Genomic DNA, 23,228 nt, shown 5'->3' on the forward strand with positions numbered 1-23,228 from the left:
AATTACAGAACTGCAGTGCACCTCATCACGGGACATTGTGGCCTCAACAAACACCTACACACCATTCGCAAATCAGACACAAGTGCTTTTCCTAAATGCGGCGACAAAGAGGAGACTGTCTCACACTTTCTCGGTCAGTGCCCGGCTATTGCCCAAATAAGAGGTCAATATTTCCAGAACTACTACCTCTCTGTCAATGACATATTCGACAACCAACACATCTCCACCATTGTCAACTTTGCAAACCACACTAAACGCTTAATGGTGCCAGAGGAGTTGGACCAGACAGGTGTAACATAGCGACCAGGGACGTAGCCAGGATTTTTCTTTGAGGGGGGCTGTCGGCGAGCGAAGCGAGCCGACGCGTCCAATCAAGCTGCGCAGCGAGCGAAGCGAGCAAGCTGTGGCAGGGGTCTGGGGGCGCAGCCCCAAGCGGGGTCCAGGGGCGGAGCCCCTTGGCGGGGGCTAGGGGGGCGCAGCCCCCCGGAAATTTTTTGTGAAACAGGGTGTTTTAGACGACATTTGGCATTAAAGAAATTTGTAGGACAGCAATAAACTGGGATTGAAAAGAATCAAGTACTCACGTAAATTTGGTAACTTCACAACAGCAATCTGCATTCTCCAATCAGAATTTACGACTTACTCAGGCCTCATCGTCTTAAGATTTTTACATTTCCTACGGTCTAGGGGACACTATTGACTATAATTATAGAAGTCTTCTAGAATGTTTGCTTGGATTTAATGACATATATTTACTAATCCACAGTTCAAATCTTTGACTGACTGCAGTCATAAACACAGCCCAGTTACCAGGCAACCATGGGGACTAGGGGGCTTATCTTTTTTCTGGGGTTCGATTTTTTCCGGGGGGGCTGCCGCCCCCCTAGCCCCCCCCCTGGCTACGTGCCTGATAGCGACTACTTTAACGCCGTCTTATTTCGCCTCTCTCTTCCACACTCAACCACCACTTAAGCGTTCATCTATGACACACCCCACAACACTTACTATCATCCTTGATTACACATCTTGATTCCACTGGCATCCTCCCACAGGACTGCCATACCCCAGAGGTAGGCAAAGCATTCATATGCTATCCTCTCGTGGGCCAACCAGGCCCAGCCTCTCTTTAAATTAATTTTTTTTTAAATAAAAAAAACAGTGTGATGATATTTTGTAGACATTTGTGATAATGTGATGTTATAATTTTTTAAACTTTACTTAGTCTTAACGGTATTTTACCATTCACTAACCCCACTGTTTCCCCTTAGCTATATGATAACAACACCAGTAAGTTGGGTTTATAGAATTTACATTTAGCTACATTGGTTAGGGGTCCCCCCTTTTTTTGTTTGTTTTCATTTTCACCTTTTCCTGATAATGTGATTTACGATCAAGTTCATTGTGCAGCACGGCTATCTAATGATTCACTATCTTACTCAATTTTATTACATGCTAAATAATCTGCTGGCTAATTCGATAAATTGTGACCGTATCATGGATAATTTTGATTTTCCTTCCAATTAATTAATTAATTCGTCTTGTTAAATTATCCAACAAGCTGCTAGAAGAAGTAACTACAGTGTGTCCAGGGACATAAGATTTCATAAATTTGGGGACAGATCAGATTTTTCAACAAAATATACCAAAATCGGTAAAAACAACAGAATTTTCGCCGGTGACACTGCATCGCAAGTGCTAAAATACTTTTTTTCCCTCAAATCGGGCCTCGTGCAGAATATGAAACCTCGCTTCCTTTGGATAGAAATATTCATACATACATGCTCCTAGTCGTTGGAGTGGCCTGCATCACACACATCTCTTCTACGGCGTAACATGTTCCTCCATTCCACTCGTTTTAGAGCTAACTGTTTTACTGCGTCTCTGCTGACGTTATCGACACCTGAAAATTCAGCCGCATCCTCGAGTACACAGGCCATCCAGCCTTTGCGGTGTCGTCCTCTCAGTCTCTTTCCATAGTTTGGTTTCCAATCCAGTAAGAAATTGGGAAACCGTTCATAGATGTCATAACAGAATAACTATTTTATACCCCAATTTAACCACGAAGTGAAACTTGCCTTTCTGCATCTAATGAGAACTAAACAAAGAATCTAGTTTTAAATTTACCTGCTTCAAGAGTGAAATCATATAAAATACTAGTACAGCATTTTTCATTGTGGTGTGAGCTTCCTGTAAATTTGGAATAAATCGCTCTATTCAGTCTTGTATTAGTTCTTGAAAATTACCTTTGGGTTTATGTTGCTCACATTTTCGCTGTCTGCACAGTTTACATTAGGACTTTTATCCCTATTATTACCATTATTGCTTTTCCTCAAAATTTCACTATTCTAAGCTGTGTGCATGGTCAAAGAAAAGCTTTCGTACAGGAATTAGAACTTACCGCTGATTTATTTACCTTTATCTTTGCATGATCATATCAAGAATAAATCGATCTTAATGAATAATGTATCATTTGCTCGACTTGTAATTATTGGTTTACTGGTTCTTATCACCCTATGTATCATAATATGTTTCTTATGTTAAGTTGACATTGATTACTCATTTACAACATTCATCTAGAACATCATTAGACACGATATCGATTATTTCCTCAACTTCATTTAGACATGTTGGTTATTTTTGCTACCTCATTTAGAAGAATATAGTCACTTACAATATGTGTAAGATGTGTGATAATAAAATAGTTAGCCACATGAGACATCACTTAAGCGCATTAATTAATTCTTTTTCTTCAATGTTGCTCTAAGCTACGCTCCTTAAATACTATCTAGAATTACTATGGGGTAATTGTATGATCATGTAGTGAGTTAATTTAATGTTATTTTAGATGGGGTTTGGTCGTGGTCGCGGAGCCGCAAAATCTAAAGCAGTCTCAGGAGAACTATTCAAGTGAGTATGTTTTCAGTAGAGGTGGATATTTTAATGCAACGTGTTAATTTTACTTACTTAAATGTACTTTTAATTTAACTTTTCTAAGTTGATAAGACTAAAAGTTGATTTTATCGAATCAAAATAAATAATCATCGATAGGTGGGAAGTCCTCCAAATAAAGCAGTATGAAACTAGCCTGATTTTTAAAACTGGTTCTGTTAAAATAGTTAGAGTTAAAATTATCACATTTCAGGAATGTGGACACTACCCCTGGAGCCGCAGCAAGTGAGTTTTATTACTTACTACTACTTAACTAACTATCAAAACTCTTTTCTATCTGCTATCTCTATTTTATTATTAGTTACATATTTAAACGATGTTACTTGTGAGATAAATGTGTGTATGATGCGAATTAGGACCAACAGTACTACATATCTAAAACTGTGTACTGAGCATGTACTAGCATGTACTATGTTATGTGTCTATACTTACACAGTACACACTTACAGCCCCAGTCACATTTATGGGTCTCAAGGAAGCTATTAAGTTTACAACGACTATTTATATCCTTACCTTCAACTAAGTCTGATTTCCTATTAATTTCCTATTAATTTTATTCGCTATAGCTCTACAGAGCGTACACAATTTGAAATGTCGCGTGAAGGCCCTGAAGACTTTCTAGGAATATCTCTACTTATTGAGTTGTCCCTAAATAGAGGGACCCATTGTATGTCTCATACCTGAATATGGTATTATCTTAATGGACCAGACTAACAGTCTTGCCTGGCACAATGTTGAAAATATAACTGCCATACTACTTCAAATACTTTCTATCAGTTCAGCTTTATCAAGACAAGTTATTTTGTTAACGAACTTCGCTCCATTATCGCTTATCAGAATTCTCGCACCGAGTATACTTTAGTGTAATACAAATAAAGGGGCGTAAAAATTCAGTACATATACGTTGAGGCTTGTTTCTCAGTCACTAACTGCCTGATTTAAATAATTCTTCCTGGTATGACCTGCTATTCTCACTCATTCGAGGAATATATCAAATGAAATAATGATGATGTTCAATTTCCCAAATGAACGTTTATTTTCGCGGCTTATAGATATTTCGAATGATTGGAGCAAGTCGAATTGTAATGGATTGTGTTTGGCATTTTAATGGCAATTCAATATCGATTAAGCGTGGCCTCCATAAGTCGTTAAAAGACTCAACGTATGTTTACTGACTTTTGGCGCCCCCCCCCCCCCCCCCCCCGTACACTGTACAATGTACATCATGAGTTTTAGTCTGACTAACTTGTACTGCATCGATAGGGATATCAAATTAGACCTTAGTCAAACAACGCTGTTTTAAGACCATGTTAAAAAAAAGAAATTTTCGTTATCTTTCTTTAAAAGTTTAAAATCGTTTACCCTTTCAGATAGTAGCAATAGTAATGGGTTTGGAGGTGGTAGTAATTTAGGAGGAGGAGGAGGACAGTCCAATGGTAGTAGTTGGAACCAGGCGTCCAACAACTCTGGTGGTTACTCTGGAGGCGGTGGAAGCTCGTTCGGAGGTAAGTGTAACTTTTGTTACAGAACATTATTAATGCTACTGAACCTCTGCATTCCCCTGTTCATACCTCCCTCACCAGTTCAACTTACTTACATTTGCATTCCACACTTTACACTCCCCCGACCACCCACTACTCAGTGTTCACTACTTTCAACATGCTAAAAATAGGTATCACCTGTGCCTTATTGCCACTATATTTCATTTAGTGTTGTTATTTCAATACTTTGAAACAGAATACCAGTCTTACTGGCCCCAGGTTGTCTCTTCATTACCCCCTAATCAAGGTAATCATAGAATACCCTGCACGGTATAATTTGATCCCGTTTCTAATCACCTTTTTAATAATCTCATTATCTATTTGTGATTTTCCCAGCTAAGTAAACACCACGTGACTTCTTCCCGCTTAAATATATCCTCCTTTGTTTATCGCAGATGACGGATGTAGAATCTGTCACGAGTCCTAACAAACCAGCCGGTAAAAATTATGTTGAAACGTGTCAATAATTCATAGGTTTCGTAAAAATACTGTCTCAAATAAATTCAGATCCAATGGTAAGTAAAAAGAAAACTAATAGAATCCATCCCAGGAGGAGATGGTTGCCGAGTATGCGGAGAAGATGGTCACTTCGCCCGAGAATGTCCCAGCAAGGGAGAAGAAAAGTGTTTCAGATGTCAACAAACTGGTCACAGGATCGCTGACTGCACTGAACCGGGTTAGTTAGATATCACATCTAGGCAGCCTGTACCAAGTGGTATGATAATTAATTAATTCTGGATTGATTCGATTAGGTGTTCAGTGTTTCACTGGCAGTTAGAACTTTGATTATGGACAAGTAAAACGTGGTAGGCTTCGCACGCCGCAATGTCATGAACGGAACGCGCGAAAAATCTTAGCGCATATCAACCTAATTTCTTAGCCAGAATATCGATCAAATTTGGTGCGCGTTCGCGCGGCTCTCATAAAATCTCCTGTTTGACTGTCAGCTAGGCTGCGGCCACGAGACGAATTCTCCAGAATTATACTTGTGTTCAATATATTCTACCAATGTCACTCTTATATTAATTTTCAATGAGCTCACTTTTAACTGATTTCAGACACCAGAGATCCTGATGCACCCGGACCAGTGACATACGTTCCAACGTTCGACGACTCCGAAAACGCTCTCTTCAGCGGTACCAAACTTACCACTGGACTCAACTTCAAGAAGTATCGCAACATTCCGTGCAAGGTCACCGGACCCGGAAGTGAACTGGTGAGTGGTACTACCTTGCATTATTTCCCGGATCGTGTAGAGTCAGGCTCTGAAATCTCTTTCATCTTAAAGCCGATGATCTTGCTTACTTTATAACACGAAAGAGTGCTATCACTCAATAAAATTGTACACTAATCCTCTGTCAACAGGTGAGAGCTGTAGAAAAGTTCTCTGAACTGAATCTTGGGGACCAGCTGCAGAGGAACATCGCCAGGAGCGGTTACGACGAACCAACCCCAGTTCAGAAGTGGGCTCTTCCCATCATCTGCGGTGGCAAGGACATCATGGCATGTGCCCAGACTGGCTCAGGCAAGACAGCAGCATTTGTTCTTCCCATGATTAACATCATAAACAACAGTGGTCCATCCTCCTCGGAGTTCAGTTCGACTCAGACTCCTGATGCTATGGTTATCACCCCGACCAGGGAACTGGCTATGCAGATCCACAAGGAGACGAGCAAGTTCGCGTTCTCCACCTTGTGTAAAGCTCAGCTGGCTTACGGAGGCGCATCTGTCCAGCATCAGAGGAGCTGTATAAGAAGAGGCTGCAATATCCTCATCGGTAAGATAGACTCTCATTTATCTCTTTTGTTATTGAATGTATTCAGGACCCGCACTGTGTCAGTGCTCCCTGGGTTCGTTTCTTTGAGCCAGTCCTTGACAACCAGCCAAGCTCGCAGCCCCCATTTCGCATCGGCTGATTGCGTTACAACTTTGATATAGGAATAAGGATGTGCTATGCTAAAAATTTCCTTCATCGCAGGAACCCCGGGAAGACTGAAGCAGTTTGTGACTGACGGAACTATCAGTCTCCAGAACATCAAGTTCTTTGTTCTCGACGAAGCTGACAGGATGTTGGACATGGGATTCTCCTCCGACATTGAATTCTTCGCCAAATCTCCCGGCTTTCCGCCAAAAGACCAGAGGCAGACGCTTCTATTCAGGTGAGCTACCAGGAGTAGAACAGTAACATTAGCTTTAATCCGACAATTATCGTTGAATTTCTAGTGAAGGGTTCTCTAAATTGGTGAGTTGGTAATAAATTCACATTTAAACTACAAACTTAACTATAAATTCTTACAGTGCCACGTTCCCGGAGGAGGTACAACAAGTAGCCAAAACATTCCTCAAGGCTGACTACCAGTTCCTGACAGTTGGTATCATAGGTTCCGCTCAGACTGACGTTACCCAGCAAGTGCTGGAGGTGGACGGCAGAGCTAAAACAGCCAAAGTTAAAGAGGTCCTCAACTCGATAGGTTAGTTAATTATTCAGTCTATTCTTCAGTTTATTCTTCAGTTTATTCAAGAATTTTTTCTCTTTTTATTGCAATCAAAACAATACTTTTCTAATAAGAATAGGCAAAAACCTAAATAATTGTTCGTCATTCTTTAAGTTAAAGTAGTACAAATCTAAAACTTTCAAAATTCTTCTTATTGAAATAAATGGTGTAAAAGTAAATAATGTAAATAAGTATGAGTGTTAATATAAATAAGTTAGAGTGTTCATTGTTCAAATCAATAAATTGGAGGTGCGAAACACATGTCTCCATCACAGCCCTCAACCTCACAATAATCCAAATGCACGTGGGCTAACAGCGAACCTGTCAACTTGAGAGTACGGCACAATCTCTCCCTCTTGATCTTCTGACCGCACTTGTAAACAGTAGCATGGATTATCGGAGCTGAACTATCTCCTAGGTAACTCTGAACTTCCACCTTCTGGCACTCGTCCTCTTTGCTTTTGCATTCCTTGTAAGTTCCAGCGTGGCATGAGCCCATCTTTAGCTTCTCTATAACTCTCTTGAAACTGGCCATTTGGGTCTCGGAAGGCTTGTCGTGAACCGCTCCACATGAGTAACATTCCAGTGCTGTTGTGAGGGTTGCCATGAAAACTATTGCTCCTAGCAGGAGCACGGATCTTAACATCTCAGTTCCTAAAAATAATATTCCGTACTGTAAATAAACTTAAAATATTTATTAATTGAAGTCTCGTCGCCTTCGATGTTTAATAGTTCAATAATTTGGCATTTCATGGGAGGATAAATCGATGATTATAAGTTAAATTTAATTTTGCGATTCAACATTATTCAAACAAAATAGCCGACAATCTTAATAACAGACATCTCCTGACACTATAAACCTGGGAGGAACTTGTCACGTACAAAAGCTAAAACAAGCTAAACAATACAATTGTAGCCGAAACTGTTGCGTAGCATGTTTACACTACGACGAAGAGTCTGTAATTAAGATACGCTCACACTTAACACAGATAAATCATAAATGATACATCATATCATGCTTTCGATGCTCGTATATCATATACGATTATATAAGTTAGATAGATAGTACAGATTTTTAACATGCAACCTATCGATAGGTTGCATGTTAAAAATCTGTTTCAATCGATCGCGATTGGCTAGCGATGCTAACTTAAACTACAGTTTACTGGTACAAATTGTAAAATAGGGACTAGAAATTTCCAACACAAAATACAAGGTGTACAAATTTCAGAGCAGATCTGGAGTAACTAGTGTTCTCGAGTGTACTGTTGTGTCACGGTATCAGAGCCCAGGGGGCAGTCTTATTAGATTTAGGGATGTAATATTACAGCACATTTAAACACACGTGAATAAAAACTACCGAAGCTGAGAAAGAACATCGCATAAACAAAATCGTTCTAAAGAGAAGCATGCAGCAACAAAACAACATAAAAATCGAATTGCAGCATAATATCCACAGACGAAGTGGATAAGCTAGCACGCAAAGAGAGGCCAAGACATGGTACAATCTCTCAGTAATTAACATTATTATAGGAAGAAGATTGCTCTGTTTCAGAATTTGTGAAAGTATAAAAGTAGTGTGGCTAATTTTACGTGTATCTAGCATGCGTGTGTGTGTGTGTGTGTGTAAGGTAGCGATTACACATTACCATACTTCTCATGAACAATTAACATGTAGGCAGTGTAATCAATTATTACAATTAACATCAAATTTAACACGTACCTGATGATCTGTTATCCTCGGAAGATTATCTAAAAATAACTTCCCTCTTGTTTGGGTAAACACTAAACAGTAGTTTAACTGCTAATTTAATTGCAGGACAAGGCCAGAAGACTCTAATATTCGTGAAGACCAAGAAACAGGCTGACTTCCTGGCGTCCCTGCTCTCTCAGGAAGACTTTGGAGCCACCAGTATCCACGGAGACCGACAACAGAAGGAGCGAGAGATGGCACTGAGAGACTTCAGGACAGGAGCTCACCCCATCCTCGTAGCCACCAGTGTAGCAGCACGTGGGCTGGATATTGCTGGGGTTACCCACGTGATCAACTATGATATGCCTGATGAGATAGATGAGTATGTTCACAGGATTGGTAGGACCGGTAGAGCTGGTAACACTGGTAACTCCATCTCTTTCTTTGATCCTTCTCAGAACAGCGACCTCGCTAGAGCGCTCGTAAAGATCCTTTCTGAAGCTCAACAGGTAATTTCAACAAAACCATAGAGTCTTATTAATAATTTCTAGTTTTGCTGAATTTCCAGCTTCAATTTACTTACCTAGTTTGAACCTGAAGTTTGAGGGGTTGTTAAAGTACGATTTACTACCATTCACAATATTACAGGACGTACCTAGTTGGTTAGAGGAGCTGGCTAGTGGAGCAGGTGCAGCCGGAACTGGAGGCTGGAACTCTCGTGGAGGAGGTGGAGGTGGAAGAGGATTTGGAGGATCAGATGTCAGGGACAGTGGCTGGGGAGGAGGAGACAGGTAAGATTGGTTTTACTGAGATTAAAATGCGCTCTTTTTAGAAATCGTATTGGCGATTCTAATAAAATTTACATTGTAAAGGTTAATCTGTAATGCCCAGCTTCGCTACTGTAATTTATTATTTCAGTGGTAATACTGCTAGTGCCGGTTGGAATATGAACGATGGTCCTGCTAGTGACGAGCTTTGGTAGATTAAGTACAATCTATAACCAACTTTAAAACTACAATTCAACCAACTTTAACTCTATAATATTGGTTCCCTACCAATATTGAACTATTATTGTTTCTGTACTTATTGTTTTAGTACCGACATTACTCTGCTATTACCATCTACAGTTCTTCGGCTATAAATATAAACTCATTTGAGTGAACGTTGTTTTAGTCTAGAGGTTTTAGAAGGAATTCCTCTATTCTATAAGATGTTTGTTAATTTTTTAGTTGGTTCTATTCCTCAGTGTTACCATGGTAACTTGATGGGCATGTCCGTACTTGGCAGTGGAGTAGTTATTAGTGACTTCTATAGTGACTTGCCGCTATTCAGTTACCAGTCTCACTGCTAGAGGTACTGGACCTGCTGACCCACCCCCTGATATCAGACTAATTAACTAGCCAGCTCCTTCCCCTCTCCTGGCTGGAAGTTTAATTTACTAATTAATTGATAATTAGTAACAATTCTGCTATTGATCGCCCTGCTTGTATAGGGTACTGTAGCACACTAATTATCTAATGTCAATTAGTTAAAATAGTTACAAAAATAAATACTCAATGTGAGTGTTTCGACTTCTATTCGGTAGAGGTGTAGAAGGAGATCTAAATTGGCGCACCGCCAGGTCCCTTAGGCGGCCTGTTGGCGTACCGCCAGGTCCCTTGGGCGATCTGTTGGCGCACTGCAAGTCCCTTAGGCGACCTGTTGGCGCTCTGCCAAATAGTGGCTACTGAAATTAGTGTTTATCGGAGGCGTGCTGGTCATTAAGTTAAGGATCCGAGCTCTCCGCCTGGTCCCTTCGTAATTAATTAACTGATTAATTGATTACTAATTGCTGACTAGAGCTGTTGGCAGATCTCGAGAACTGGGGCCAGGCGAGGGGCTAATTAAAACTGGGGAACTAGATCCAACTTATGTCTCTGAGAACACTGATTGTTTAATAAATTAGGTCATTTTCGACCCATTTTCATCAATAACTGTAATTGTAATTCAACGTTTGATTATAATTTTTAACTTATTCTTTTTATTCCAAACATGTATTCTTGAGCGAGACTTTTTTACGTTATTGGAGTCAGCTAGATTTGAAACATCGGACACTACTTTTTATTGTTCATTAAAATGTAACATTTTTGGAATTGTCTATGTCAGATTATTTCTCTACTTAGATGCTGATTTGTACAGAATAGCAAGATACAAATCGTCCATCTGTTTAAGTTTTTTCAAAATCATTATTTTATACGAGCGTTTCAATTCTTTAAAGCAGTCAAGTAAGGCTAAATAGTAATAAAATTTGTGTATGCCGAGGTTGATTGTAAGCCAAGACTAGACGATTCTGTCGCTGAATATAATTGGAGGTATTTTTAACGGCTGATACTCTTAAAATATTTGTTTCCAATATATATTAGACCGTCGACGAGTCCAACTCTGCGCGCGTCTTGGTACACGGTAGGTTATAAACATATAATTCACCTACCCATGTGCTTTCGCGCAACTCCAAGGGTTCTGGTTAGAGCAAAACTTGACGGATGCCTTCGTCTAAATTTTTTCGAAGTAGCGCGCACAGCTTTCTTCTTGCCTGATCGGGTCAGTTCATTAACAATGGACAAATCAAGTCATAGTTCGGCATGGTTTAGAATCTAAAACCTGTGTATTGCTTTTTCAGGTTTTCTCATGTCCTGTTTATGTATGTTTGTCTTACCTGGGGACCTCAGGCTATCATGTTCATAGACAAATAAATAAAGATTCGGCGGAATGACTGCAGACAGGCTTAGCGCGGCCCAGTAAATACTAAATTTGTAGCGCGATGCACTACTGGGTCGCGCGCGCATCAAATAATGCTTCTCGCAACCACTTCGGTAGATCGGCGAGATGCACCACTGTGCCTCACCGAGCTGCGAAGGATTGACATCGTGAATCGTGAATCAAATACTAAATGTTTGTCATACGTTGTATGACCCGCCGCGCACGAGTGCGCGGCTCCCCCTGTATAGTAGAAATTTATACATTATAGAAACTCTACAATAGTGAAACGACCGTGGGCAGTGGGGGTCACAAAAAACATTGTTTCAGACTCTTTAGGAATGTAATTTTACCTGGGGACCTCAGGCTATCACGTTCATTAACATATGATATAGAGATTCGGCGGAATGACAGGCTGAGCGCGGCCCATGAGTAAATGTAATTAGGAAAAATATCTTTTAATTAAAGCCCAGCTCAAGCTTATTGTTAACAGTATCATCGTCTGCAAATTGGACTACTGTAATACTCTTTATTATGAAATTAGTGACAACCTCATCCACCAACTTCAACTCGTTCAGAATGCTGCTGCTAAAGCTACAGTAGGACTAATTAAACATAATAATCTAAGAGACACTCTGAAAGACCTTAGCCTATGCCCTATTTGTTAAAGAATTCAATATAAGTTATTGCTTCTTGTCTATAAATGTCTTAAGTAAAGTACAATTTAAGTAAAATACAATTTGTATTTTCCACAGAAGAATCAATACATATTGAATTATAAATATACGATAATTTCATTAATAATCATTAAAAAATGCTTAAATGGTATGGGACCAGATTATTTAAGTAATATGTTTAAATATGCCAATTATAATCATTTTATCTATTTGACTGAACCTAGAGTACATAGACAGTATGGAGAAAGATCGCTTCAGAAAGTTTGCCCTAAATTATGGAATGAGTTGCCTCTTGAATGTCATTGGACTCTTTTAAAGTGTATCTGAAAAAGTTTTTTTAACGTGCTTATGGTATTAATTAATCTAAACATTTTTTCATCGTTTCTACTGTTAAGTGCATACCCTTTATCTTGTAATTTAGTGTATCAAGTCTTAACAATCTTTCCATGGTACAACCTAAATGTGAATTTCCAACCTAAATGTGGACTGCTTTTCAGGTTTTCTTGTGTCCTGACATGTTTTCGTGGCACACCTGTGCATTTTAAGTTGTTGTACCACTATAATCTATAAGTTTAAATTATTATTATTATTATATTTTGTTTGTTCACTATATTAATGAACAAATAAATTTCCCACACGCACACACACAATCCACGAACCCACACACTTTTTGGGATTATTAGTATAGATCTTAACATATAATATTGTCATGTAGTCCTGGATCTGGAAACAATTTATTCCTGTTTTGATTTGCTTTATCCCTGTGTAGGAAGATGTTGCCGCAACCAGTAGGAATAACACACCATGGTAACATGATGGTGTCTGAATTTGCTCTAGCATCAATCGTATACTTTCTTGTTGTTCTTGGATTTGTAAGTTACATCGACATGTTAATTTTCAGGTTTCTATCTTGTGATTAAATGGGATTGTTTAATATTTAGAAGGCATTGAGTATTCATTGTTCTGTTGTACAGACCATTGATGTGTAGATAGGTAAATACACGATCTGAGAAAGTGAACCCTCTTCACCCATCTTAATAATTACATTCTCAGGTGTTTCCCCCTCCTGAGTTTTATGGGATTGGACTGACAGTGGAGTCTATGTTTCGCTCGTAAGTTGAATGTGTAGTATATACAGAGTGTAAATAAACAAATAATGATCTCATTAAATCAAGTTTACTCAACCAAAGTCCAATCCTTGCTTAAAAATAAAGTTTATTGATGCATTTTAAAAATTGGGTATTTTAAAGATATAATAATTTGCCCAATTATTCCAGAATGCTTGGTGATGAAGCAATGCATTTCACTGAATATCATATGCGACTAACATCAGGTACGGAACATGCCATGTTTGAACTGCCTGAGATTTTATTGTGTAGTTTCTTGAGAGTGTATTATAATTGTATTATTGGCAATATTTCATCTAATTGAATGAGAACATGAATTCACCATCCTGTCAATAAAATGTCTTTTTATTTAATAACTAGTAGTGAATATTATGTAGTAATACCATGTTTATCATCAAAAGATAGCTTGACACTATCATTTTGCAGCTCGACTGTTGATGCACTGCTGGGTTATTCCTAACTACTACTTGTGCTCAGCCATTATATTTGAAGTAGTTGAGCTGAATCTGACTTACTTGCTTCTCAGCAGCTCTCCTCTCATATTGGCGTGTATTTTTTCATTTTACTGGTATTCTGGAGGCTCATGGAAAAACCACCCTCTAGCTAAAACCCTGGCAGCACATGCGTCTCACTCCCGCGACTGGGTCAACGTCTCAGATGCTCTAGCCACAGAATTCAGGAGAGTGGACAAGTTTGTGCATGGCAGAACCTGGGGTAAAGTCGTGGTCACTGACAACTGGATAATAAGATGTGGTCTCTATGTGATCAATGTTGCTTATCAACCTGACGTTCACATGTCAATACAGTCAACAACCGAGCACATCAATCCAGAAACTCGCCTCACCACACAGTTTATCAACATCAACGTCTCCTCTGTAAATGCTGCCTCGTCTGACTTTAGGATAAGACTCAATTCCACAGATTACAATGACCTTTGCAACAAGGTCTCTGGAACCATTCTTAATGTAAGAAATGTGGTTTTCCATGAAACACTGACTGAGAAATTTGAAGAAGCGTTTAAAGAAGAAGTCACTCAAAACGGGCTGTTTCAGACAGACAGAGAAAGGGAGGAATGTATTGGATGTCTTTACGCCTTATCTGATGTTAAGATATCCAAGTTATGTGATGAGGCAAGTGTTGGGGACTGTAAGCACTGTTTGTGTAGACCAATGTGGTGTATGAGATGCATGGCCAAGTGGTTTGCTAACAGACAAGACCAGAATAGCCCTGATAAATGGCTCTCGGGCAAGGCCCCCTGTCCTACTTGCCGCAGCAAGTTTTGTTTGAGAGATGTGCAGTTCATTGCGAGTTGAGAAGGTACATTGCGGTGTAGGCATACATCTGCATGGTGTTCATTATTGCTTATAGTGTTCTAGTTAGCTGTCTTGGAAACATTGCATTGTCCTCATAGTTAGCACTAACCTCCTTCAAAAGGTTTATTTTCATTGCATGGCAAAGAATGACACTTTGATGCTACAGTCGATTTTTTTATGAATGTGACGTCGTTTTAGGAATTTTAAAATTTTATACTCTTTAGAGTGATTAGGTAATTTTATATTGCATTGGGTACAGACAATGTAATTAATTAGATTAAATATAATGCTAGTCTTCATATGTATGGGGTATGTTAGATAATGACAATAATTTCTATTGTAATTTTGTTACTTAACAACGGTTGTAAAAATATCGATACCATTCTTAATGCTTGAAATCACATTTAAAATGTTTTGAATTTTAAATTTGAGAATGCAAAGATTAAACTTATTAAATTTTAGGGATTATTTCTAATAAGATTTTATAGTTTATTGATAGTTTCTGTTAATAACTCTTAAACAAATTACAACAGATCAGATTGAAGTTCCGTTTTATTGTCCTGTCATTGACTTGCCAGCTGACACGATACCTTCACCTAGAAATAAAAGTTTTAAGAAGTAAATCTAGAAGTAACAAATTATCTAAGATATTATTAGACTACTTATATTATTAGACTAACTAGATTCCAAACAATATATTTCGACAGCTCTTACTCGCATGTTGTATTTATAACACCAAGTTGGCAACTATTTTTCTGGATTATATTTCCTCAATAATAATCTAAATTTCAACAGTGGGCCCTTTCATTTTGGAAAAACGTTCTCAGAAATTGGAACTCAAAAGCTAAGAAAGTTAACTTTTAAGAAAAAAAAAGGTTTTAAATGATATGAAAGCAACTTAATTAATAAAGATAAAAACAAACCCATATTAGAGAAGGTCCCAGTGGTATAGGAGAGACCTCCCTTGGCTTTGTCCTCCACAGTGGATACTCCCCCACTTATAGCACCTGTAGTCATTGACAGCCTACCTCCCATCTTAGTCAGCAATCCTGTGATTTGATTTATTTGCGCACTGTTATTGACAGTCATAATATTAGTCATGTGGATATTACAGCTTTACAGGTATATTTCACAAATGTAATGATATGACTGTTGTAAGACGTTAACCTGTGTATTCAGGAGCCAATTCTTTGCACTCAGCCAGCAATGTCTTGCTTTCTTCAAGCTGCAGAATTAGGGGGGGGTCCAACTACATTTTTGTACATGGCCACCAGATTTTTGCCAAATGTACATGTACAAAAATGTACAAAATATGTTTTTTCCTGTTTTGCCACCAGATTTTTGCCAAATGTACATGTACAAAAATGTACAAAAATGTACAAAATATGTTTTTTCCTGTTTTTCCTGTTCCGTTTCCAGGGATTTCCGATTTTTTGGACATTTATATTACCATAAATGTACATGGCCATCCGATTTTTGCCAAATGTACGCTAAATTAGTGTACAAAAATGTAGTTGGACCACCCCCCCCCCCCCCCCCCCAGAATTAAGTGCTATTGTTTCAGTTTCTCTTTCATAATCTAGTATCGGGTGAATAGCAGTTTATTGGTTGCAGAGGTCGCTAAATTATAATGACAATTTAAGTATCGAGTATTTCAATACTTTAAACTAAAAACTATGAATCAATATTAATTTGAGGTCATGTTTCTGTTGGTGATTTACTTAAAGTTCCGTTATTTTAACTTCTGTAAAATCTCGCATACGTGAATTATCTGCAACCCCAGGTTATAAAGCCAAATAATTCAATTAGAAGCAAAGGTTAACACTCTAATTGGACGACGGAAGTTTAATGTGTCATAGTGGGTGACCGACAACTTCACCAATTTGACCCAGTAGTGCCGTCATAGTGGCCAACTGACGTAAACAATAAACATCTGCAATTAGGTGTAGTACAAGCAACTGACTCACCAAGTCGCTGACTTTGTTTGCCAGTTTGTCGACACCTTTGTGAAGAGCTTTCCAGGATTTGGGGGCCATGTTGAAAAAGAGGAGATGAAACGTTAACAGTATGTGACAAATAGAAAGCATAATAACTATACCGAGATCCATGTCTTGAGGCAGAGTTGAGGTCTTGAAATAATGTTATTGTTGCACTTTCTATAATATATTATATAAGAGATGGGCATTAAGAGTTCCTTCACTGAAGTAGCAATATTAAACTTAATTAATTAAATGCAATGTGTCTGACACATCAAGGCCCACTTACTATGGTGATACTCGTTACTGAAGTTCCTCTTGCATCTTGACTAGTTTGGGGAGGCATGACTGGAGTCAGAGTTCAGCATTAGCTCTTAACATCTTGATCTATGAATTTTGCTACTCATTAACATAACGTCCTTTAAGAAATGATGTAGTAAATAACAACAGACAATATACTGAACTCAAAAAAAGGACTGAATCACAAATCCAAACCACGTGAACACATGTGGCAAGAGTTATTTTTCATATTGAGAGTATCTCGAAGACTGATGCCCCTATTTCACATATAAAACAACTATTTGTCACTGTGTGCAGCAGTCTATAAGTTTCACACGTGTTCACGAGGCTCCTCAACAGAGTCTAGATTACTGTCCCTACTCAGCGCGCTGTTCCCACTGGTAACGTGCACCGCCTCTTCGTCAGCGACGTGGTGGGTCATGTCCGCTGCTAACCTCTTTCTCCTCATCTCCAGCAGGATGTGTGTACTGTTATCTGGTCCTGGTGCGTTAGTCAATGTTATTACTGCTTCTACTACATTGGGAAATACAGACCACAAGGTTATGGTAATCTTATGAACAAGTACAAACCCATGGCGTACGCAATGTAACAACAGCTATCCGGTCTTGGCTCACAAATATTATACCTGAGTAGTCCCATATTGCGTCTGTGTTCCCCCCGTACCCTCCGTAAGAGTGACCCTCGGTCGGTTCTCTGAAATATTTGCTGAATCAGAAAACTAGGTTCCTGTTATCACTCACGTCACCTAGATTTAGCAACCGAGTAATCTAGTGACCGAGTAATCTAGTGACTAAATGACTAATTAACCCAGTTACTTAGTTATCTAATTACCTAGTGAATAAATCACCTAGTTACTGAATAACTTAGTAACTTAGTAACTGAGTATTACTCAGGGGGGGTAATACTCAAGTGAGTAACTGAGTAAATAAATAATTATTCACCTGGATGGATCGTATCTAACAACAGTAGAACCCTTGTTCTTATTACTACAGAGACACATGATGAGCAAGATGAACCCCACAATAACAACACCCACTAACACTGGTATAACAACACCCGACATACTAACAATACGTGTAACAACACACTCCTGGTCCTGTGTGTAAACTTCACCTGTTAGTGTGTAAGTGCAGCATATGATGTAATGTCATGACGTGCACATATTGTAATGTGGATCATATCTTTAAAGATGTTACCATTTTATCACATTTTACGAAATCAAATGTAACCATTTCATATCTTACCATATCACATGTTTATGTTTGGTTATGCTCCAATCTTATTGTCTTGTCACTATATTGGTGTACTAGTGTAACCCGGCCTTCGGCCGGGATTTCACTGCCGCAGTTAAAAAAGGGTAGAGTATTTACCCGCTTAGTCAAAATTCGCATTAGGTGAGCAATTTTATTCGGAGTGCCCTCACGTATCCAATAGTATTTAACTTAAATCAACAAATATAGGTTTATATGAAAGATAAATACTATTATAGTCTCAGCCGTTGGGATTCTGAGCCGTCGTTTACACTCCTTCTAGCCTGCCTGTTTTTAAAAATTATCGTCGAATTTTTGATGCAAATAATCAGGAAACATATGTAGATTTGAAATTTATGTCGTACTGGCCTCGTCGAAATTTGAGTGGCACTAAAAGGAATGTGCTCCTCGAGCAGTAGTCGTTTTGTATGTAAATTGATCTGTCCTTCCAGTCAACTTCCTCCCCTCCCAACCAAATGTTTATTAAATTATTTAATTTGTATCAAAGTCTGAGGCTGGTGCTAACTCTGGCGCAAACTCTGGTGCAAACTTAAATAGTCTCAAACATAAAAGTAAAATATAAATCTCATCCATGCATTTTTAGTTCGGTGATATATATATAAATCTATTTATGATACTCAGCCCAATAGTTACCATAGGCTTTGGAAAAAGAAACGAAGCAGGAATTGCAATTCCCCTTTTATCAAATTCTATTTCTGAAAGCCAAGGATCTACACCAGTTCCAGCTTATAGCTCAGTTATGCGGTACAGTAATATGGTACAAAATATGTTCTGCGACGTTAAATCTCAACTGTTTATTGCTACTGTGTTATAAAATTAATGAGATCAGTAACTGGCAAAAAGCAACTGTCACCTCTCATTGTATAATTGTTAAAATAGATAATAGTAAATTACTGTTATTTGCTACTGTTCATTGCTACGGTGTTATAGAATTAATGAGAGTAACTGGCAAAAAGCAACTGTCACCTCTCATTGTATAATTGTTAATAAATAATAGTAAATTACTGTTATTTGCTACTGTTTATTGCTACTGTGTTATAAAAAGATAAAATTAATGAGAGTAACTGGCAAAAAGCAACTGTCACCCCTCATTCCATGAGCTAAAAGTGCATATAAAGAGAAAAGCTATTTAACCTCGAATACAACGTTAACTGTAACTGCCTGATTTTCGGTTGTGTATTGAAATACAGTATTTTTCAATTGCAGATAAATGTCTTCAAAACATTTACCCCTCGAAAAGCCTACATACAGTTGGCCATGTGAGAACACGGGTTGAGGTAAATACAGTCCTACTTTGTTGAATGTTTGGCCTTGGCTCTTATTGATGGTCATGCAGTACGCCAGGCGGACCGGATACTGGGTCCGTTGGAACTTGAACGGTATTGTTATATCAGACGTGATCAGTTTCACGCGGGGTATCAATACTTGACGTCCTATTGAAGCCTCAGATCCGGATATTATGTCCGCTGCTATGCACCTATCGCCCAAATGCCTAACAATAAGCCTTGTGCCATTACATAGACCGTTCTTGACATCCAAATTCCTTAGAAGCATGATTGGGCACCCAATTTTCAGCTCAAGTTCATGCAAAGGCAAGCCGCTAGGCGTTAGAGAGTGTAGAAACTCAACAGACATGTTATTTACCTCATTACCCTCATCCTCAACATATACATTTGAACTAAAGTACGACCTACTCTGTTCCTCAGGTTTAAATTTAGCTAAAGTGTCCCTGTTAATGACATGTGTATCAACGTTTTTCGGTGTCAATATAATGCTCTTAGATCTATCTACGTTAAAATCAGGATAGATAGCGTCTACTACACCGGATGTTATGTTACATTGATCAGGTATATCGATTTGACTGGGTAAAGCATCGGGGAGGTCCGACCTAAGTTTCCCATCACCTAATTTAATCAACCATTCACAAAACTCACGCTCTCCAGGCCTCGCACGCATGTTCTGTGTCAACTGTAATTGAGTAATGTGCTCCCATAAAGGTGATTTGTTTATACAGTTTTCCAATATTCCAGCAGGCTGTGCTCTAGGGGTAACCGGTAATGTTTGTCGAAAGTCCCCAGCAAAAAGCAAAAGTTTACCTCCAAATGGAACTGTGTTGTTTGTTATGTCCCTGAGCATTAAATCAATAGCTGAGAGAGCATGTTTTGGTATCATGGACGCCTCGTCGATAAAGATTACACTTAAAGATCTTATAAAAGCAGCTTGCTTTGATGAAGGTGTTATATTGCAAGTCGACGTTTCAAGGATTGGGACTGGAAGCTTGAATAAACTGTGGACAGTGCGGCCGAATCTAAGCAGATTACCAGCTATCCCGGTCCAGGCACAAGAGGATACTTTATGGTCCAATGCAAGTGCTTTTGCAATAAGAGTGTTAAAGACAAACGTTTTACCGGTACCACAAGGAGCGTCTATGAAATAGGCACGTACCCTGTCGGAGCTAGGTGCTGAACCATGCAGTGTAAGTTCGTGAATAATTGAATCTACTATAAACCTTTGTTCATCATTAAGTCGACTATACATGGTGTCAAATCTATCAGCCTCAGCAGCAACATCTATATAGTCGTGCTCAGCCTCGTCAAGTGAGGGCAAATCTTCCCAGTTTTCGAGTAAGTCTATATTAAAAGTTGTGACAGAAACACGGTAATTTGCAAGCAGTGAATGATTGATGTCTCTAAGGGCATAATGTACCGCCCTATCAGGAGGTAAATTATGGATATTCACATAGTCCTCATACATCTGTTCCTGGAAGTCATCCCACAGTTCTCTAGGATTACTCGGCTCACAACAGCCTAATATCGTCACAAAAAGCTCTCTTATCTGCCTACACGTAGCTATCCCACACGCTTCCTCCAGTGTTCTCTTCCACTCTGTGTCATCAGTTAACAGACCTCTCTCACGACACACCTCCTCGTACGTATCATACCTCACATCATCGTACACTTTCATCTCACGAAACGACCTCGCACCGCGCACATGAAGCAGTAACATTCTCAAGTAAAATTTCTCCCGCTGCCTGGGACCTACACTGTAGATTCTTGCTATCACCGCAGCACCCGACTTCACTCGTTTAATCCACTTCTTGTTTTTCTGGTCCCACCTATAGTGCTTAGGTATCTCATTATACAAATACTGTCGTGCCTCAGGAGTTCTCTCATTCAACTCAAACCAAGCTGTCAACTTCGTACTGTGATCTCGCTCCAACACCCCATCAATATCAGCACCCTCTCTAAAAGTGACACTCTGATGGAGGTGTTCGTGTATGTCTAATCTCACAACAGTGTGGCTCTTATCGCACACATCAAATCCACTGAGTCTCCACACACTCTCCGGTGCACTCACGTATCTGGTATCAATGTATTTCTTAATCTCGTCCCGAGAGGTGGGATCTCTTTCAGTTGTCTCAATTCTCGCACAGTCATGACCTTTGTAAACATACTTGAAAATGTACTTAATAGATTTTATGGATGTACAGGCTTCTACGTTGATGTGGGCATTATACTTCAGTGATAAGTAAGGACAGTACGGTACTACGTATCTATTGTCAAGCGGTACACCATTTTTCATCACCATCCTACCGTTGTTTGGGCGTTTATACAATGGGTATCCATTAACATCCATGACCGTTTCCTCTTGGAAATCTTTAGGAAACTTCTTTGTGCATTTACCATTTTCCATACATGATGCGTTAGGTTTCACCAAACCGCAAGGGCCGTGTAGCATACACGAAGTTACTATTTCGTGCAATCGTGGAAATACATTAGGATCAGGAATTTCAGCACTAATCAAGCTATCTAACTCCTCTACTGTTCTAACTTTTGCCTCGTTCACCAACCAAATAAGGATATGCGCATGAGGCAAGCCACGTTTCTGATATTCTATTACATGGATGTTAGCTAATTGTTTACCAAACATTTTCTTAAGATCAACTTTTAATGCTTCTAAGTGTAATTTAAAAACGGCAGCTACTACATCGGGCCTATCCGATGCAGTTAATTTTGGACGATGTGTGTTTCTATTTGGGTCATTGCCAAGGTTATTGTCAATAGCTTATTGTCTTGTCACTATATTGGTGTATTTCCTTTAGTTTTATAGTTTACCTCATGGAGTTTCTATATAATGTACCTCAGCTGATTCCTTTCCAACGATATTCCTGCCAACAAGCTCACCAAGTGTTAATCATTGTGTACTCAATAACTTGACCAGTATGAATTAGTAATGACTAATGTGAGTGAATGCTGCTAATTTAATAATTGATCTTCTATATTAAACACTTAAATTGTTTGTGTCTGCAAATTTTTCGATCCCATTTAGAAGTAGCCGAGTTTTCCCCTGCCATAGTTTGCATGCTGCGTGACGTTTTATTGATTATGCAGTTCACGGTGGAGTCAGATGCAAATGTGAAATGGTTAAACTAAAGTACCAGGGGTCTACTGAGTCCTCGGCCTCGGTCTGGGTGGGACCCTGTAAAATGTAAAGTAATCTTACTAGCTGCAGTAGCTCATCAAATTATTGCTATCAAGTACTGCAGGGGCAGGGGCTCTGGGGGGGGGGGGGGGGGAGTCAATGTGCAAACTGCAAACGTTGGGTTTTATACCTCCACCGTGTTTTATATTTGAGATTTGTTGCTTTGCAGATGGCAATATTTTAGTTTTCAAGCATTTTTTGTATCTCGTTAACAAAATTGACTGGGTGATTATGTGACACCGGGACACGATACCTTAATTAGGCATTCTTAACAATTCCCATAATGTTTAACGGGGTCACCTAATCATGTTATTAGGTAAACCAATCACCTGATCGCACATAATGAATAAACTCGTTATACTTCGTATCTCGGTCATCTGAGAAGCTACAACTCTAATTAGCTACAACTGTTAATCATTAACAGAATCATCTGCCAGAGACTCATCTCACAATTGGGTGTTAGTTAATGGTTTAGTTTACCAGTTGTTTTTACCCCGGACACGATTCCGGTGGTTCTAATAACCAATTTACAAAAAGAGATAAAATAACCAGTTGTCTAGTTGTAGCAGTCTTATGAAACCTGTTCCTAGTGTGCTAGTTTTTATTTTGACTGTCTGATGTAACAGTGGTGGGTGGTGTAACGGAGACGAAAATCTTGTTTGTTGCGG

General features: G+C 39.0%; 4 protein-coding genes across 4 annotated transcripts in view; 2 read left to right on the forward strand and 2 right to left on the reverse strand.

Moving 5' to 3' along the window:
• Positions 1-23,228, reverse strand: part of LOC134821203 (uncharacterized) — a 90,546-nt gene that overhangs the window by 34,428 nt on the left and 32,890 nt on the right. The gene's annotated exons all lie outside the window — the stretch shown is intronic.
• Positions 1,273-10,911, forward strand: LOC134821328 (probable ATP-dependent RNA helicase vasa-like). The gene is made up of 12 exons (XM_063832059.1): positions 1,273-1,287; positions 2,846-2,907; positions 3,143-3,174; positions 4,320-4,454; positions 5,041-5,166; positions 5,549-5,706; positions 5,856-6,267; positions 6,469-6,649; positions 6,789-6,961; positions 8,805-9,187; positions 9,327-9,469; positions 9,597-10,911. Exons 1-12 carry the CDS (start codon positions 1,273-1,275, stop codon positions 9,658-9,660), a joined length of 1,884 nt encoding a protein of 627 aa, XP_063688129.1. The 3' UTR covers positions 9,661-10,911.
• Positions 12,865-15,393, forward strand: LOC134820630 (E3 ubiquitin-protein ligase TM129-like). The gene is made up of 4 exons (XM_063831131.1): positions 12,865-12,963; positions 13,145-13,203; positions 13,369-13,424; positions 13,645-15,393. Exons 1-4 carry the CDS (start codon positions 12,865-12,867, stop codon positions 14,529-14,531), a joined length of 1,101 nt encoding a protein of 366 aa, XP_063687201.1. The 3' UTR covers positions 14,532-15,393.
• LOC134821400 (uncharacterized) lies at positions 17,118-21,771 on the reverse strand. Its single transcript, XM_063832141.1, has 3 exons — positions 20,588-21,771; positions 17,433-17,500; positions 17,118-17,287 (listed from the first exon to the last, which is right to left on the reverse strand). Exons 1-3 carry the CDS (start codon positions 21,769-21,771, stop codon positions 17,118-17,120), a joined length of 1,422 nt encoding a protein of 473 aa, XP_063688211.1.

This window comes from Bolinopsis microptera, chromosome 9 (assembly GCF_026151205.1).
Source record: "Bolinopsis microptera isolate Bmic1 chromosome 9, MBARI_Bmic_1.0, whole genome shotgun sequence".
Lineage (NCBI taxonomy): Eukaryota > Metazoa > Ctenophora > Tentaculata > Lobata > Bolinopsidae > Bolinopsis > Bolinopsis microptera.

Excerpts from the sequence above, each read along its gene's own strand:
- LOC134821328 (XM_063832059.1), top strand. Across the intron at positions 5,707-5,855 it reads CCGGACCCGGAAGTGAACTG|GTGAGAGCTGTAGAAAAGTT; the intron begins GTGAGTGGTACT and ends CTCTGTCAACAG. Across the intron at positions 9,188-9,326 it reads TCCTTTCTGAAGCTCAACAG|GACGTACCTAGTTGGTTAGA; the intron begins GTAATTTCAACA and ends ACAATATTACAG.
- LOC134820630 (XM_063831131.1), top strand. The coding sequence starts at position 12,865 with ATGTTGCCGCAACCAGTAGGAATAACACACCATGGTAACATGATGGTG. Across the intron at positions 13,204-13,368 it reads GTGGAGTCTATGTTTCGCTC|AATGCTTGGTGATGAAGCAA; the intron begins GTAAGTTGAATG and ends CAATTATTCCAG. Across the intron at positions 13,425-13,644 it reads TCATATGCGACTAACATCAG|CTCGACTGTTGATGCACTGC; the intron begins GTACGGAACATG and ends ATCATTTTGCAG.
- LOC134821400 (XM_063832141.1), bottom strand. The coding sequence starts at position 21,771 with ATGGAAAATGGTAAATGCACAAAGAAGTTTCCTAAAGATTTCCAAGAG. Across the intron at positions 17,501-20,587 it reads CGACTTAATGATGAACAAAG|AGAACCGACCGAGGGTCACT; the intron begins GTTTATAGTAGA and ends CAAATATTTCAG. Across the intron at positions 17,288-17,432 it reads CGCAATATGGGACTACTCAG|GACCAGATAACAGTACACAC; the intron begins GTATAATATTTG and ends CTAACGCACCAG.